The following is a 16836-nucleotide window of genomic DNA, read 5'->3' on the forward strand; positions in this document are numbered from 1 at the left end:
AAACATACCGGAGAAAATATTCGCAACAAAATTAGGCATGTGTATAGTGTTGCGAAAATTCGGACACCACTCAGCACATCCTAATGGAATGCGAAGGGATTCACCCAGTGAAAACCGTAGGTAACGTGCAGCTTCCAGAAGTGCTTGGGCTTAAAGTGGACGGAAGCTTCAACCGGTCAGCAGTCGAGATAAGCAAGATACGTTTAGAGTGCTGGTGGGAAAACACACAGGGAAGAGATTGATGCGACCGGATCTCTTACAGTCATAGCTAGCGGTACAAAGTGGATATTCAAGGAAAAAAAAAGGATTAAGGAGATGTGTACAGAGATGCTTGATAAAGAAACATGTATAGCATGCCTGATTAAATCAAGCACGCTAGGTGACTATTTGTCTCCGCCCCGTTTCAAAGGGTATGTGATTAAAACATCACCATCATCATGCGTCTGACTTGGTGCGGACAATCAATAAACACAAACTCGTGTTTCGACTTTTTATGCACTCACACAAAGCTTCGCTGTACAGATATTCCAACTCCTTGTATCTGGTGCATTTCCTTCTTTTTTTTCTTTTCGCCTTGGCTTGGTCAGCAACGACAGCAATAACTTCTCGCCGCCCACCCAGCACATTTCGCAGGATAGAGGCGGTTCTTCTTCGCCGAGCCCAGACCGGCCAGCTTCTGTCACCAGCAAGGCTACACCTCATCAACCCGCACTCATACCCGAGCCCTAAGTGCCCGGCATGCCCGGCCAGAGGTACGGCCGAACATCTTCTGTGGAACTGCTCTGACTTTGACACGGTCCGAGAAAGGACACTACGCTCCCTGGGCGGGAACCGACCTGGCACCCTGCAGGAGTGGCTCGACCCGCCATCGCACATTGGGCTCAAGGACGCAGTCCAGCTTTGGAGTGCTTTTTGGACTTGTTCAGGGACAAGGAAGGGCCTGGCCGCCTCTTTGCAGAGCCGACCTCGGGACCACTCCACCTCGAGGAAGAAGACAGCACCGGTCCCCCTCCCCCTCACCTATAGAGCACCCCTTTTCTGCCGCAAGGCTTGGCCTATTAAACGCAGAAATAAAGACGTATTAAAAAAAAATAACTTCTTCATCGTGATAGCTGACAAGACAAACTTTTGTCGAACGCTTGAAGGCGGCGGTATTCCCGTTCACGACAACGGCAGATACGATGACGGTGTCACAGATCACACGTCACAGTTCCGAGTCCATAAGAACTTGACGAATGCCGATGAAACATGATGATAGCTCGTGCAACTTTCGAGGACAGATGATCCGAATGCTGATAAAAGTACATTTAACAGTCGTACATGTAACATCATCGCTTTGCCGGCGCCTGGTCCAGCAGGTTAGCGGCTGGGCATTACCAAAAAGAAAAAAAAAGAAACACGAAAAAAAAAATTATGAGCCATTCCACTCTGTGAAGGTGGTTGATAGCGAAGCTTTTAGCACACGACGCGGAGGTGACACATAATTTTGAACAAAGGGACAAACGCACTTATTGTCTTGATGGGTGGTCGTCGTGAAGAAAGGTACGCACACTCATTTATTGCCTTGATCGTTGGCCATTATTTCACTCGCAACTGCAATCACATTCTTTGATAATGTCAAATCGATGCCCGTACGTCGCCGGGTTGTCGGTTGGGCCGTGGCATCGCAAGGGATTTGTCAGCAACACGGAATGCGTAAACCGCTCCCTTTTCGGTACCGACACATCCACATTGAAATCACCGACGATGACAACAGAGGTAGTGTCATCGCAGCTAATTCACGGAAAGTGCGTAGCCATGAACTTTACGAGACTTAGAGTCATTGTATTTTTCGCTTGCTTACGGGGGTATGAGCCATTGCTCACGGGGGTATGAGTCACTGATGACGACAGTTTTCGGCATGCTGTTCTGCAAGTTGTATGCGTGATTAGAAAGAATTTAAGCAATAGCTGCGAAAAGGGGAGAGGGCGACGGAGAGAAAAACCAGCATAAACTCATTTATGACTATTCTGCGATATGGCCACGAGAACTCAAGTGTTCGTTTTCTCCTTTCTTTAAGTTTGCTACTGCGCGTCCCATGGCGCGAAAGATAATCACACGGATGCTTGCACAGGACACCGGGGTCGCCAGAGGGATAACTTCTCGGGGGACGCTGTGCTGTTTGCACGAGTGTGTCCAGACATCACCATAGCAACCACGAGCCAATCGCGACGCTCCCTACCGGCACGTCGATATACGTAACAGGAGCCTAAGAGGAAATTAACAGTAAAAAGAGAGAGAGAGAAAAAAAGGGAAGGGGGCTCAGTGCGAGTCTATATCAGTCCACGTAACACTACAAGACTCCGAGATTATACGAGATGTTTCATCGACGACTGTCTGCAATAACTGAATACACAGGTTTCGGCGCAAATTTATAAGTCTAGTCGGCCAGGGTTCGAAATAGCGGTAGCGGAGATCAGAAATAGCTTATATATCGCGTGACATAGTAGCACTCATATCGAAATTGTAGTATCTAAGCCAGTAAATGCTCAAAGGCAGTGAAATTTGGGCAAGTTGGTACGTATACACGGCTGCAATGGTAAAAGCAGCGCGAAGAAGACGCAGGCAGAAGATCAGAGCAAAATACAAGACATTCGCTGCCTCAGTTATTACGGTCTAGAAACACCAACCCAGGAAATAGCACCAGCTTCGAGTTATCCGTCCCGAGCGGCGAAATGCATTTACTTTCCATACATCATTTCCCCACAACGCCTAACTTAAAGCGACACTAAACATAAATATAAATTTAGAGTCTACAATAACATATAACGCTTCGTCAATTGATAAGCGGTGACTCCTAACGTCAGAGAAATTTCGGTAAGCCAACAAGAATGCGAAAGAAAAGAAGAAACAAAGAACGCCGGTGGCGGCGCCACCTTGAATTTCCCGCACCAGTTCGTCGCTGGCGTCATGGATTTTAGCAGCGTCTACATGAGTCTATGGTTCAATGTTTAATGGCAAAGAATGAATATACACCGCATTCCAAAGGAACTAAATACTCCATCCGTAAACTGTCGATAACATTTCCTGCACCAAAAGGTCTGAAATACGTGAAAATGTACCTGGATGTCCCCACGAATAATTGACGGTGACCACCTAACGCAAACTTCAAAAACACTTATAATCTCTCTCTCTCTCTCTCTCTCTCTCTCTCTCTCTCTCTCTCTGTATTAATCGACCTGGTTCTACTGAACAAATGAAAATACTGTTGTCAAAGAATACTTTAACAGCCTAAAATGTTACAAGTTGATTTTTAGGGTTCCTATAAAGCGTAACGACGTGAAAGAAACATTGAACCTAGCTTTGACGGATTCGCAAGGACGCGTTTCCAGATTAAACTTGCTGTTTAAAGTGTGCCTTAAAAGCAGGACCCCGACAAGACAAGACGCCACGAAAAGAGCTCATTCGCGCAGAAGTCGCCGCGACACGCAACCTCGGATATTCTTTTCCGGGAATTGTATACTTCGTTTTTGGTTTGATATCGCGGAAGCATCTCGTATATTGAAGGCTGCACGAAAGAAACCCGCTTGCGCGCCGGCGAAAGAGGCTTGTCGGAAGTGGTGAAGAGCGATGACTGCTTTCCTTGCGCAAGCTTCAAAGCAGCGCCGTCGCATCGTTGCAGATATAAATACATGCGACGCACAAGCAAAGAGGCAAACACAACCCGCGACAGTCTATGCGTGTGCCGTATGCGCTCGTTTACAGACCGCCGGGTTTAGCTTACTTGCACGATTTCATCGCCAACATCAGCAGCAGCATCCTATTTTTTATGTCCGCTGCAGGACGAAGGCCTCTCCCAGCGATCTCCAATTACCCCCGTCTTGCGCTAGCTGATTCCAATTCGTGCCTGCAAATTTTCTAGTTTCATCACCCCACCTAATCTTTTGCCATCCACGACTGCGCGTCAAATATCATACCATTTATCCCTAGCTCACAATTTACACCTCACGAACAATGATAACTCCGAGCAGCAGTGATGTCCACGCCTGCTTGGCCGAAATCTTTATTAAGCAGGCAAATCTTTCAAAATATCCGTCCTCAAAATCTGATAAAATACATCCAAACTACGAACTATACTATAAGGAACGCTTCTGACACTCTTAACCGGATCGCCAATGTATTCCGCCGCACATTTTGAGGACGAATATCTCGAAAGTGGTGCTATAACCTGCTAGCGGACATGACTTCACTACTGCATGACACCGATTTCGCAATTTCAACATAATGTGTCCCAAAATTTTGTAAATATTTGTAACTAGCCACCTGGATATTCCGAAAGTTCACGCGCGTAATTCTTGCCCCTTCACGAAACCGAGCTGGAAACAGCTGAGCAACGGCACCTTACGCCGCTGTTCTTAAAACAAACGCGATGGTTTTCATATCGCGAAAGTAATTTCTTGTAAAAATTGCCTGTAAAAAAAAGTATAGACAAAGAAAAACAGGTAGTATATAAAAAGGAAGTCAGAACGCGTTCAGCTGGCGCACTGGCATTATTCATATCCGAATTGATGCTACGTGAATTTGAGGATTGCGTGCGCGTCTACGCGGTACGCGAGCAAACAAGTGGAAGCCAGACGTCTCGAAATGCCAGAAGCCGCAATGCAAAAGAGCTGCTGCGACGCACTGGCGAAGCACGAGCAATGAATACGCATGCTGATCTCCATGTGGCAAGGCTGCGCTCAGCACATACCGCTGCGGCTCTGTCGGTGGCGGTTAACACGCGCGTGAATGTCAAGGGCGTATATAATGCGCTATGCGCGAGGCTTGTGTTACTCGCATCCACACAGTTCGTGGAGAATATATTTGAATAAAACAAATTAAAGAATTTATAATTCAGCGATTACAATATAAGTAGCTGAGGGGAAGTTTGGGAGATGAAACTGCATTTTACTTATGCACGCCTGGCAGTAACGAACAGCCTATAAGATACCTGTTACTTTTTTTGGCTCCTATTCTCTTATCACAGCTACCATCTATGCCACTTGTCTTGGGCAATCCGTCGGAAGCTTCGCCGAGGCAGTCGCGTCGGCTTCACCTTAATTATCTGATTGATGCGTCTCAACGTCGCATAGCAACGCAGTGGCTGCATGATCGAGGGGCGCCGCAGCGGAGAGTTCCGGCAATCGAACCCTCTACTACCGAGATTGCAGGTCCGTGCGTGTTTGCCGCTACCGTCCGCGAGGTTTACCGCGGGACGGCGTGTACGAAACTGGGCAACACAGAGAGAAAGTCCGGCGTACCCTTTAGCCAAGACGAGAAAAATCATAGCCGAATCAACGCTACATAATTTGACGTCACCTGGCGGATTGAACTCGGAACACTTCTGCAGCTTGGTGTCATTTTTCTTAGGCCTAACAGCGCGAAAAAAAAAAAAAAACTGCTGATCTCAATTATAACGACAAAACATTGCTGATACATTATACTCAGCATCAGATAACACTAAGCGACGTGTCCATTTCACCATTTTACCGTAGAGTTTCGTTGAATCAAAAGAGACAAACATCCCTGATGTCCTTTTTCTTTTTTTTCTCATTTTCAAGAAAAGGCATCTTCGAGTCTGTAGAAAACGTACACGTACACCTCGTGCATCAGTATACTTGGCGCTTGCGAACGCAAAAACTTAATGTCAAGGCGAGAAAGCAAGGCCCCGAAGCAGTAAAAACTTGGCATCACGATTTCAATCCAAGGCGACGAATCGACCAACCCAGCGCCGAGATGTAAACAATAAATGTCATGACGCACGAAGATAAGCACACATAGAAAGGCTATGCGTTAACCAAGGCGTCGCACCCAGAAAGAAAAACAATAAGTTACATCTGGAAGAAAGCTATATTCTCGCACGTAATACATAGATTTCCGATAAAATACAAGTACACATGCTTACACAGCGCGTTTCAACGATGTGGTTGGGAGAGATCAACGGAGACCAAATTTTATTTTACAATGTGCTCTTCTCGGCAACTCTCGGTATTTTTGGTAATCAAGGATAGGATGATTACTTAAAACAAGGTGCTGTGCATGCAGCAACTACTTAAGTCAGTCGGAGACAGGCCCATGCAAAAGAAATAAAGGGCCTAGGCTCCAGAGTTTAGAGATATTCATCACGTAATCTGATTATATATATATATATATATATATATATATATATATATATATATATATATATATATATATATATATATATATGCCAAAGTAGGCCGGTCTTACAGCCACCAAAGGACCTATAATCTATAACGCCTTCGTTATGGTCTTCGTTTTCAGCGATAATCGATCTTTTCTTTCTTACTTTCTTACTTTTATTGTATTAATTAAATATAAATATAATTTCTAAAAAATACACTCCACAAGTCTCAAACGATTAAGTCTCCCACCTTACAGTGTCTCTTCAATAATGACAACGTCACACTAACGTCGGCATATAGTGGCCATTATAATTTTCTGGGATCAGTGCGGACTGCCTGGACACTTAATTCCTTACCGCGGAATTCTCATTTGAGCCACACTATATATACAGTCACGTGCGAGCTAAGGCGAGGACGACTAGGCTGAAAAAAAAAAAGAAGATGTGGGAGTCATCGTCCCGTTTACCTCTGATGGGGAATGGCTTGGTGCCATTGCTGTACTTGCGGGCCGCCGAGATGCTGTTGTTCCGTGGTTTCAGCATAGCAGCGGTGGCGTGCAGGAAAGACGAGGGTAGTGGGCGGGTGTGGTCTCAGCAGCAGGATAAGGCAGTTCTCAGCGAGGTGCCGTGGTTGGCATGCGGTCCCCCTCTCGCTCTCGTTTCCCCACAACACAGGCGGTTAGTCTGCACAGATACAGGCACAACACGCGAGCAATGGGTAGTTAGAAGATGGTTGTCAGTACAAGGAAAGTGGGAGCACTTTCAACACAACACAATGCGTTAACTCATCGCTACACCTTGAGCAACACGTAAGTCAGTTTCCTCATATAGAGTGCAATATCTAGCTATTTTACTGGTGAGAGCAAGTTACATTTAGCGCGTACACTGGCTCGTGGAGCATCTTGTCTGAAGCCTTTTGGATGATCATATGTGCCTCCCAGAGGTGTTGTCTCGCAAAATTTTAATTTCAATAGAAAATATTAAACGTGCGTCTGCACCGATTCGTGTCATACATAGATTGAAGGCTCCCGCGTGTCACATGCTCAATCATGCAAGAAACAAAAAGAGCGAGAAAATACGCAAGGCTGCGCGCACCAAAACATCGCGGTGTCGACAAGTGACATTGGCCGAGCGCGTGCTAGTAGATGGCGCCAGACACCGCACAACAAGCTCGGATGCTTCAACCAACGCGTGTATAGTTAAATTCTGGTGTTTTACGCTCCAAAACCCTAACCTAATTATAAGGCACGCCGGAGTGAGGGAATTCCGGATTTATTTTGACCACCTATGTTTCAGGAACGTTTTTTTTTACATCGCAACCCACCAGAATGCGGCCGCCGCTGCAGGTATCGAACCCGCGACCTCGAGCTGAGCAGCGTGACGCCATAGGCACTGATCTACCGCGGAGTGAGCCAAGGCGTGCACAGCAACTGAGCCTTGCTAGCGCAAGTTCGCCAAAGTTCGCCTTGAAACAGCGATTCAGGAGTGAGAATTCGTGATGCACAGTGCGGAACAGACGCATAGAAGGGAGAGAAGGGACGATTTGTTTGCGCCTCTCCTGCGCTATCAAGAAAGTATTACAACTCGCCTTTAGCGCTCCATTCTTGATGAGCTACGTAGAACATATGTTTAGTAGCGGCACCGTGTGCAAAAGATATCGCAGTTTTCTATGGCAGATCCTTACAGATCTTCATAAACCAAAGGTAAAACAATGTTAATGCGGAAGGAAAACACGGATGCAATATAGGGATACACACATCAAGTGTTGCATGCTGCGGGTTACATTAGAGCAGGTAAAGTCCCGATCACACACAAGCTTGGGAGCAGGCTAGACGGGTTGTTGTTGTTGTTGTAGCCTGTGATGCGTGTGGCTCCTACCCACGATGGGGGATTGGCCAAGAAATGGGTGGATCATCCGAAATTAATACGGAGCATAAGTTTCCTAATAGTTATTGAAATAGCACTGAATAGCGCAGAATTACCTGTTAAATAAAATCAGGAAGGGTTGATCACGAAGATCTACATCACGAAAAAGACAAGGACACTAATACGAACGATAAAAGCGCCTGCTGGCTCCGCTTTTCTGCGTTATTTTATTCGCTTAATTCGTTCTTTTATTTAAGCTCGTTGCTTAGTTCACCTATTGTACAACGTCCGATTGCATTCTCTGTCATTATCTGGTTTTTGTCTAGTACTCGCAGTCATCATCTTATCAGCTTGAAGTTAGTGGCGTTTCCTTTTCTAGAGGAGGAGAACCTAGCGCTAAAGGCCATAAAGCCTATTGAAAAAAAAATCTTGCAAGTATTTTTTACCAATGCAACTTCTTGGAATATAGACAATACAGTTCACAGCACACACAATACAATTGACTCAATCAACTACAGTACGCTAACACGTTATACAGCAGAAAATGCGCAACAGATTAGGGAGCCTTAGATTTTGCGTACTAAAAGTTAGGGGACGCAAACCACCGGGCTTGTGTCCGATGGTTTGTACGCAAAAGAACCACGAAGCTGTACAAAAAAAAAAAAACGGAAGCCGAGCGTGGCGCTTTGCGTACGCGAAGGTCCCTTTGTGTACCCAACCCGTTTGCGTACGCAAAATCGAAAACTCTTACATTCGTCGTACGGCACTACGGACACTCGACAGCGCTGACGGCCCGTATGAGATCCTCGCACCGAAACGTACGCGCCATTCATTGTTCCGCGTCAGCCTCTGAGTTGAGCGCAGCGCCGGGCCGGCTCATCGACCACAAATTAGAGGGACGAGAAGCCCGGCAAGTCGAGCCCACCGATCCCCCCTCTACAAAAAGATGATAGGCGACGCGAGGCACGAACCGCTCTTTCTAGCTCCCTGCATATTAGTACCGTATCTTCCTGTCTACAACTTACAGTATACAAATGATTTCCTTCTTCTCCTGCTTCTTCTATTTCTTTTTCTTTTTTTCAGATTCGACAGGCCTGTGGAACGTTCCTCCCGACAGTGCAGCAGACAGACCGTGCCTATTTCCGGTAACAAATGACCAGCATCATCACTTAAGACAACTCATTTGCTGTAGCACTCGGCAGGACATAGCCAACAATGCGTTGTTAGTGTACATAATTAAATCTGTTTGCCTTCGATTTTTCTTTTTCACAAGAGTATCTTTTGTTGTTTTACTGATTCTTTTGTTTCAGTACTCACACAAATTGCGATGAATTTATTTCCATGCGGAATGAAGGAACGCCAGGACTAAAAGTGGAAATTAATGAACTTGACAGAGGTTCGGGCCCTTTTAACAAGAGATATAGTAGGAGGAACAAGAAACACGTCTAGTAACAAAGCAAACATTATGTGAAAACTAAAAGCATTAAAACATGCCAAGACATATTTCACTATCGAAATTAAAGACACAAACTATTCCTCCATACATTCTATTTCGGAGAGGCCTTAGCACCAACTTCCCAAGAAGTTCTTTTGGAAGCATTTGCTCGCCACATTTCGTTCCGACAAAATGAAACTTTCCAATGATCTCTGATGCGTGCATTGTATATCGGCGTCCTAATGTTCAAGTATACGACAAGGACGTTAGCACTTTTTTCCTAGTATTCATGCTTACTTAACTATGTGCTATATTCATATAGCCCAAACGTATTGCTTTTGTACTACAGACGTTTTCTATCATACCTGCTGTACTACTGAGATGCACCCCCCTCCTTACGTAATACGCCTTCTAGTCTTAGGGGCTATAATACCTAAATGAAACGAAATGTCCATAGGCTTAGAGGCTAAAAATTACCGCTACACTATACCTACTTTGCACTGGCCGCGCACGACTTAGTTTCAGACTTAGCGAGTGCGAGATGCTTAAAGTGTCGCTGTCTGATAGCCAGGAAGTGTAGCGGGCGATTTCGCATTTCTTGCAGGTGATGGGTCTACTCTCCGAGTGCTAATCTGATGGTATAGACTTGTCAACGACTTCATGAATGATGCACAGCTAAAAGGACGGTTCCCTGAAAAGGCAAAGTGTATAATAGTCTACAAAAAATTCTACAAGCGATCTAGAGACCGTCGATATCAGTCAAAAACTTGGATTAGAGATCAGCTGAGATTTATCGATTGGAAAAAGTTTGCCTTTCGCCTGCTACTCTGAGTATGGGCAGTGGAGACGGGGATTCAAAAGAAGAGAGAGTGAAGAAGATGATGACTACAGATTAGAACAACCGCCATGTTAGAGTAGCATAAATTCAAATGCTAACAAGTCATAAACGGCTAAATAAGCGTTGATGCATTTCCAAGTGCGCCTGTCCTTTTATACTAATTTATTTCCAAATCAAAAACGTGAATTCGAAACTACACCGTGCTCAGAAACCGGATACACAGCGGTCGCACGTCGTACTCCCATGTAATCACGCGTAGCTGGCATTCATCTCCTGTTCGCATTCCAATTCATGCTGATGATTTACACGGGCTACGTTTAAGCCTGTCACTAATGTATGTCTAGCGCAGATAGCACACAAAGGCGCTTGGTAAGCGGCACTGTAACGCTCGACACCGGCGTCACATAAAGCTCTCAAATTAGAAATTTCAACATCCCCCTTGTTGTGACGTCATTGCGGGCTCTTAGAGTCTACCGCTCCGAAATATGACGATTGATTGATTGATTGATTGATTGATTGATTGATTGATTGATTGATTGATTGATTGATTGATTGATTGATTGATTGATTGATTGATTGATTGATTGATTGGGATTCTTGCTGACTGAGACAGATCCACACTAATATTACCCACCTGAAGGCCAAAGCTCCGACCAAACCAACAATACAATATCAACGCAAGACTGTTTTCTTTTCTTGCTCATTTCCCCCTTTTCATTCCGCTCACACGAATGCGGCCACCGTAGGTGATAATTGAACCCGTGAGCTCGATCGTGCTCCGCAGCAAAACGCCGCATCCATTGAGCCAATGCGGCGAACCAAAGAGTGCGATCATCCAAAACATGAAGCAAAGCTGCTTGTTCGAGTTTCGAATTTCTTTGTGCGTCTGGTAGGGGGCAGCCTACAGAGCGAGAAACCCGGTACACGACACGCCTGTCACACCACCGACTCTCTCTCTCCCTCGCCGTACTCTGCGTGTCATTGCCAAGGACACGCACAGCGTAAATTTAAATGCCTCGCGCAGGCGATGTGGCACCGCTTCGCTGAAGCAGGCCAAGGCATCCTCGACAAGGGACGTAGCTCTCGGCGATTTGGCATCGAGCACCGCGGCTGGCCTCCAGCCCGCCAGGAAAGCCGGCGCCACAGGGGAAAGGGGAGGTGGGTGAGATAGTGTCAGGGGCGCGAGCCCCTCTGTCCCGCCGTTTCTCAACCCCTTCCTCAGGACCACGCTTCAGAGCGAGCGGTTCCGCGGAGTCCCTGTATATAGGAATGCTACGGTTGTACTGCAAACACCATCCCCCCCCCCCCCCCCCTCCTTGGCCCCAGACTTGCTCAGTCGGTTAGTTCGTACTCCAACGGTTACAACGACTGGCTGTCAACCACACAGGACAGCCGAAACGACATAATAGAAATAAAGTGCGTGTGGAGACTTGATTGAAGATTAATATGCAGAAGACAAAGGTAATGTTCACTAGCCTGGCAAGGAAATACGAATTCGTGATCTCGAGTCAGCCTCTAGAGCACGTACATGAGTACGTTTATCTAGGTTAATTACTCGCAGGTGACCCGGACCACGAGAAGGAAATTTACAGAATAAAAATGGGTTGGAGTGCATATGGCAGGCATTACCAAATACTAACTGGGAGAATACCGCTGTTGTTAGAAAGAAAAATATACAATCACTGCATTTTACCTCTGCTAACATGTGAGGCAGAAACCTGGAGGTTAACAAAAAAGCTGGAGAACAAGTTAAGGACCGCGCAAACAGCGATGGAACGAAAAATGTTAGGCGTAACGTTACGGTACAGGAAGAGAGCGGTGAGGATCAGAGAGCAAACGGGGATAGCTGACATTCTAGTTCACATTAAGAGAAAAAGAATTTTGCAGGTCCCACGCACTGAGGAATCGATGTAAGCGAAGCTTTCTGTGCTGCATGATTGTTTTGACTGATAATAATTAGCGGTGATGTTGACGGCGAATGTTTAATTTCTTCAATGGAGAGTGGTGAGTTGATGTTATACGTTACCTTGCGTGCACCACTGCAGTTTGTCTGCGTATTGAACTGAGCACACAGGGAGACGCGTTTGCTTGAGGCATTGCTGTACGCCAGTGTTCTTCATAACCTCTAAGAGGGTTGGGCATTGTCATTCCCTCACATGGCACATCGCATCGTGCCGGAAGTGTTAAACTTTAACTAAATTATGGACCTGCACGTGCTAAAACCACGATGGGATTATGAGGCACATCGCAGAGGGGGGGCTCCGGATTAATGTTGACATCCTGGTGTTCTTTAAAACGTGCACCTAAACTTAAGTGCACGTTCGTTTTTTTTTTTTGTATTTCGTTCCCATAGAAATGCGGCTGCCCCGGTCGGGGTCTAACCCGCGACGTCGAGCAATGCCATAGCCGGAAAGCTGCCGCGGAGGGCACAGAAGTGTTGATTTGACGTGCGATCGCTTCCGAATTATTGCCTAGACTCTGCAGTGATTTAATTCGACTTTGCGTCTGCACGGTCTGCGTCATTTGTCTGCATGGTGTTTATTTTTCGGAAATAGCAGAAGCGTACCACACCGCACCTTCAGTTTTCCTGCAACCGCTGTCGTCTCTTTGGTAGTAGCGTTTCCTCGCCTTCTCACGCTACATTTTCTCTCTCCCGTCATACCCTACGCATGGGAACTGCGAGCGAAGAGCGGCATGGCTGTTATTCACTCGTTTAGCGACTGCGTCAGTTCTACCCAAGGAGGTTAAAGAAAAAACTGCTGGAGTGGAAACAATGTCCCGAAGGTGAAGCCGCACAGGAGGGGCACGATAAAACGGTTAGTAAACGACAAAAAATGGTGAAGAAACGCTTTTCGCACACTTCCCACGAGTTAATCAACCTCCTTGGCTAATCATGGCTTATTTCACCAGACATATACTTATCTCTGTATTACAGGTGCTAGTGTGAAATCTGAATATCCTGGCATATTCTATTGGGAAGAACATCAATATTCGGAAGAAATGACTATTTTCATTGGAAACAACCAGTTTTTATTTTCTAATTAGCCTAGTATTACAACAGCAGAGCCAAATCACTTAATATGTAAGCGGAGATCACCCGACAAGGTTCTATTTCAGGTGAAGGAGGGGCAAGCAATGGCTTCACCTTACCTGGTAAGCTACGGGAGCTTCCACTCCAGCAATTTTTCTATAACCGCCTTGGTGCTACCCATTCACTGCCTCTTCGATCTCCCTTAACAATCTACATCTACTCTGGGCTTGCTAGTTAGTAGAAGTATGGTCGAAGGGCAAGCGCTGCAGTTTCTGCAATGCCTTTGCGCTGGGACAGGGATAATTACAGCTGTCAAGAGGCTAATGTGACGACGGCCAGGGAGCTCCAGAGCGCATTGTGCACATGCGACGCGATGGAAACGTCCAAACGAGTTTCTCGCGTCGCATTTCTTTTCTGCTACGCCATGTAAATACACGCTCCGATCCACCCCTTGACGCCGCGTGCAAGACAGCAGCGGCATGAGTGGAAAAGTCGAAGGCAGAAAGCTTCGCTTTAAAATGGAGCTATGCAGGCCATGTAATTCGTAGGATACATAACCGGTGGACCGTTAGATTTACAGAATGTGCCAAGGGAAGGGAAGCGCAGTCGGGGAAGGAAGAAAATTAGGTGGACATTCGCAGGCGCAGGTTGGAATCAGCGCAAGACAGGGACAATTAGAGATCGAAGGGAGGGGCCTTCGTGCTGCAAAAGACATAAATATAGGCTGATGATAACAATGATCATGATATGCTCCCACGAGGGAGTACACACACACTAATCCCCTCAATAAGCTACAGTATAGTTGTATAACTGTACCAGTTTCGAAAGGTAGAAGTACACACATCATCACGCATTGCGTGTGCTACAGAAACGACAGCGCAGGACGGAGCTCGGTTAGTATGACCACGATGATGATGAGCCGATACACTAACATTGAATATTACTGATAGATTGGTTCTGCATGAAATTTAGTTATTTGTGTTCGTTATAAGGAAAAGAAAAATTCTGCTGGCTCAGCCAACATCTCAGCTGAACATCTGTCAGCAGGTGCGATGGGATCCCCTTATCAAGAACCGACGCTGCAAGAAAGCTTCGTATCATTGCTAAAGCTATGACACACAAGTGCTGGTCTTCTCCCAAGCTTCCGAAGTGTCATCTTCACAGGCTGGATCCATGCTTAAAGCTACAAATGCCATCAAAAGTTTTGCGCTCTGAGGCGACAGTATTGTGCCGCCTCTGCCTCGGGGCGGCATTTACGAAAGCCTGCTCGTTCCGCATTGGAATGGAGGATACATCCATATGCAACTCTTGTGGAACCAAAGAAACGAATGAACACATCCTATGTATCTGTCCCCAGTACGATGTCGAGCATGAAGCTCTCCGGACAGCACTGAACCCGCTGGACTCTAGACTATTTTCGGAAATGAAAGTCCTTGGACCCTGGCTGTACACGTCGATGGCACAGAAAGCCACGGAAACATTGTTGAAATAACTCAAGTGGAGAGGTCTTGACAACCGTGTGTAGACTCGGTGCGAACTTTCAAATGTGCGCGAAACTGGGCTCTATCTCCTCTCTCTCTCTTCGACCCCATTCCCCTTCCCTCAATGAAGCATAGCAAACCGGACGTGCATCTGATTAAGCTCCCTGCCCTCCCTCTCTTCTAATTTTCTTTCTCTCTCTAAGACTCGCCATCCAGGCCCTGCGAAAGTGCATGTCCAGCGAAGCTGTTGAAGACCACCACTACAACTATTGAGGGTATAACGCAATGCTTTATTGCTTTAGAGTAATGGTAGCAATAGTAATTTAGAGTAACGGTAATAATAGGAGTAATGGTAATTTTGACAGCATGCTATCGCTAGTCGTATTGCCGTTTCTTTTTTCTTTTTGCCGCTCTTCGTATTCACGCTGTTCCTCGGGAGTACTAACTATGCGTTGCCTCCCAATAGCAGTACTGCAACAACAATGAAATCAGTTGCTAGGCTGGTTTTATATACGAAAGGCTATAGTGACGTCGCTCCCCACGTCGCAAGCTGACGTCGCCGCGGCAGCTAGCGCAAGATTTTTACCGGGAAAAGCATTGTTATCAGGAGCTCCTTATCATCAATTAAGTGGTTCGGGTGCTTGTTTTGTGATTGTTCTTTATTGAAACGAACGCTATTCTGCATGTTGTACGCGTGATTCCAAAGAACGTATGCACTTATCGCTTCACTTTGCTTAGTGCTTGAAAAAGCCTCCTTCACCTCTGCCGCGGGTCAGCCCGATGTTCCTCTACCTCCGGGATGGGCTCACATTTTAGCCTACGGACATAGACACGAAAAATGCCGACCGACTGGAGGCTAACAGCTTTGCTGTAAAAAGGGAAGAACATATGAGAAAGTGTATGGAGAGAAAAAGAATGAATGTTAGTGAGAAAAGTAAAAACGCTATTTAGAATCCATTGAGTTTTCGCCGCGCCGACCTGAGAGCCAATACCTTTGAGAATGTAAGTAAGAAATGAAAACAAAGATCGACGACCTGTTTACATTATAAGCGGCGACAGGTCAGAGCGACACAGACAAGCACAGTGTCGCAAGAGGCGCACCTACACACACACAGGCGTGGAACGCTTCGATGCCTTTGTTCACAGCGGTGGCATCCTGGCACGACGTCAACGCTGTCGCCAGGCTATACACGAAACACGCGGGCCGGCAAGCGCGATAGTCATCGCACCGGCGACCTCCTTCCGCTGCCGCGGTTGCGTGAGAGAAGGACGACGCGCACGAAACGACCCCAAATAAATTACACCCCACCACCCTCGCAACCCACCGCTCACCCTCACGGCGTGAATGCAAGCTCTATAAGGGCGGCGTTGCGGAAAAGTGAGTATACGCAGAGGGTGCATCAATAAATTGACCAATCGCGTTATGGAGAAAGAAAATTGTTGTTTCGCATGAATGGCAATGCATTGCCAGCGATAGCAAGGTACGTTATTACACGAAGTAAGACTCGGTAGTTTTGTGGGCAGTGTTACGTCTAGACACGGCCAAGGGCATTACTTAGACGTTTATATATGCGATCCAAAAAAGACGGAACAATAAGTTCATCATTGCACTGAGCGTAGCTACGTCAACCCCGGCCGTCATGGGGTGCCGCGACGAGCCCTTTTGACGTCGCGACGCTCAACTTTGGTCGTGGCTTTGCTCTCCTGGCTTCACCGCTGTGCAGCTTCCAACGCGCAAGCGGAGACGAAAAGAGAGGGAAAGCCGGGTATCGGTGCGATAACTCCGCTTGTAGTTAAAAGATACAAAAAAAAAAGCTGCGGCATGAGATTCCTGAGACGACGTCCTTCAATGGTGACACTACGCATGCTTAGTTAAAACAAGTGCTTCAGGGCCCCTTTTAAGGGGTCACTAAAGGGAAGCACTAGATCAGTTTTGACTAATAAAGTATTGCTTCAAAACTATAGTTTTGCCAATTTCGCGGTAATAGGGTGATTAACACTAGAAGATGAATGTCAAAGTTCAAT

At 46.3% G+C, this 16836-nt stretch overlaps 1 protein-coding gene across 1 annotated transcript in view; it reads right to left on the reverse strand.

Moving 5' to 3' along the window:
• The window catches only part of Pfrx (6-phosphofructo-2-kinase/fructose-2,6-biphosphatase), a 145091-nt gene that overhangs the window by 119600 nt on the left and 8655 nt on the right, over positions 1-16836 (reverse strand). Inside the window, exon 2 of the mRNA XM_050174842.3 lies at positions 6628-6844. Within this exon, the coding sequence (XP_050030799.1) occupies positions 6628-6703 (76 nt within the window). The 5' untranslated portion in view covers positions 6704-6844. The remainder of the gene's footprint in view (positions 1-6627; positions 6845-16836) is intronic.

Source organism: Dermacentor andersoni, chromosome 9, assembly GCF_023375885.2.
Source record: "Dermacentor andersoni chromosome 9, qqDerAnde1_hic_scaffold, whole genome shotgun sequence".
Taxonomy (NCBI): Eukaryota; Metazoa; Arthropoda; class Arachnida; order Ixodida; family Ixodidae; genus Dermacentor; species Dermacentor andersoni.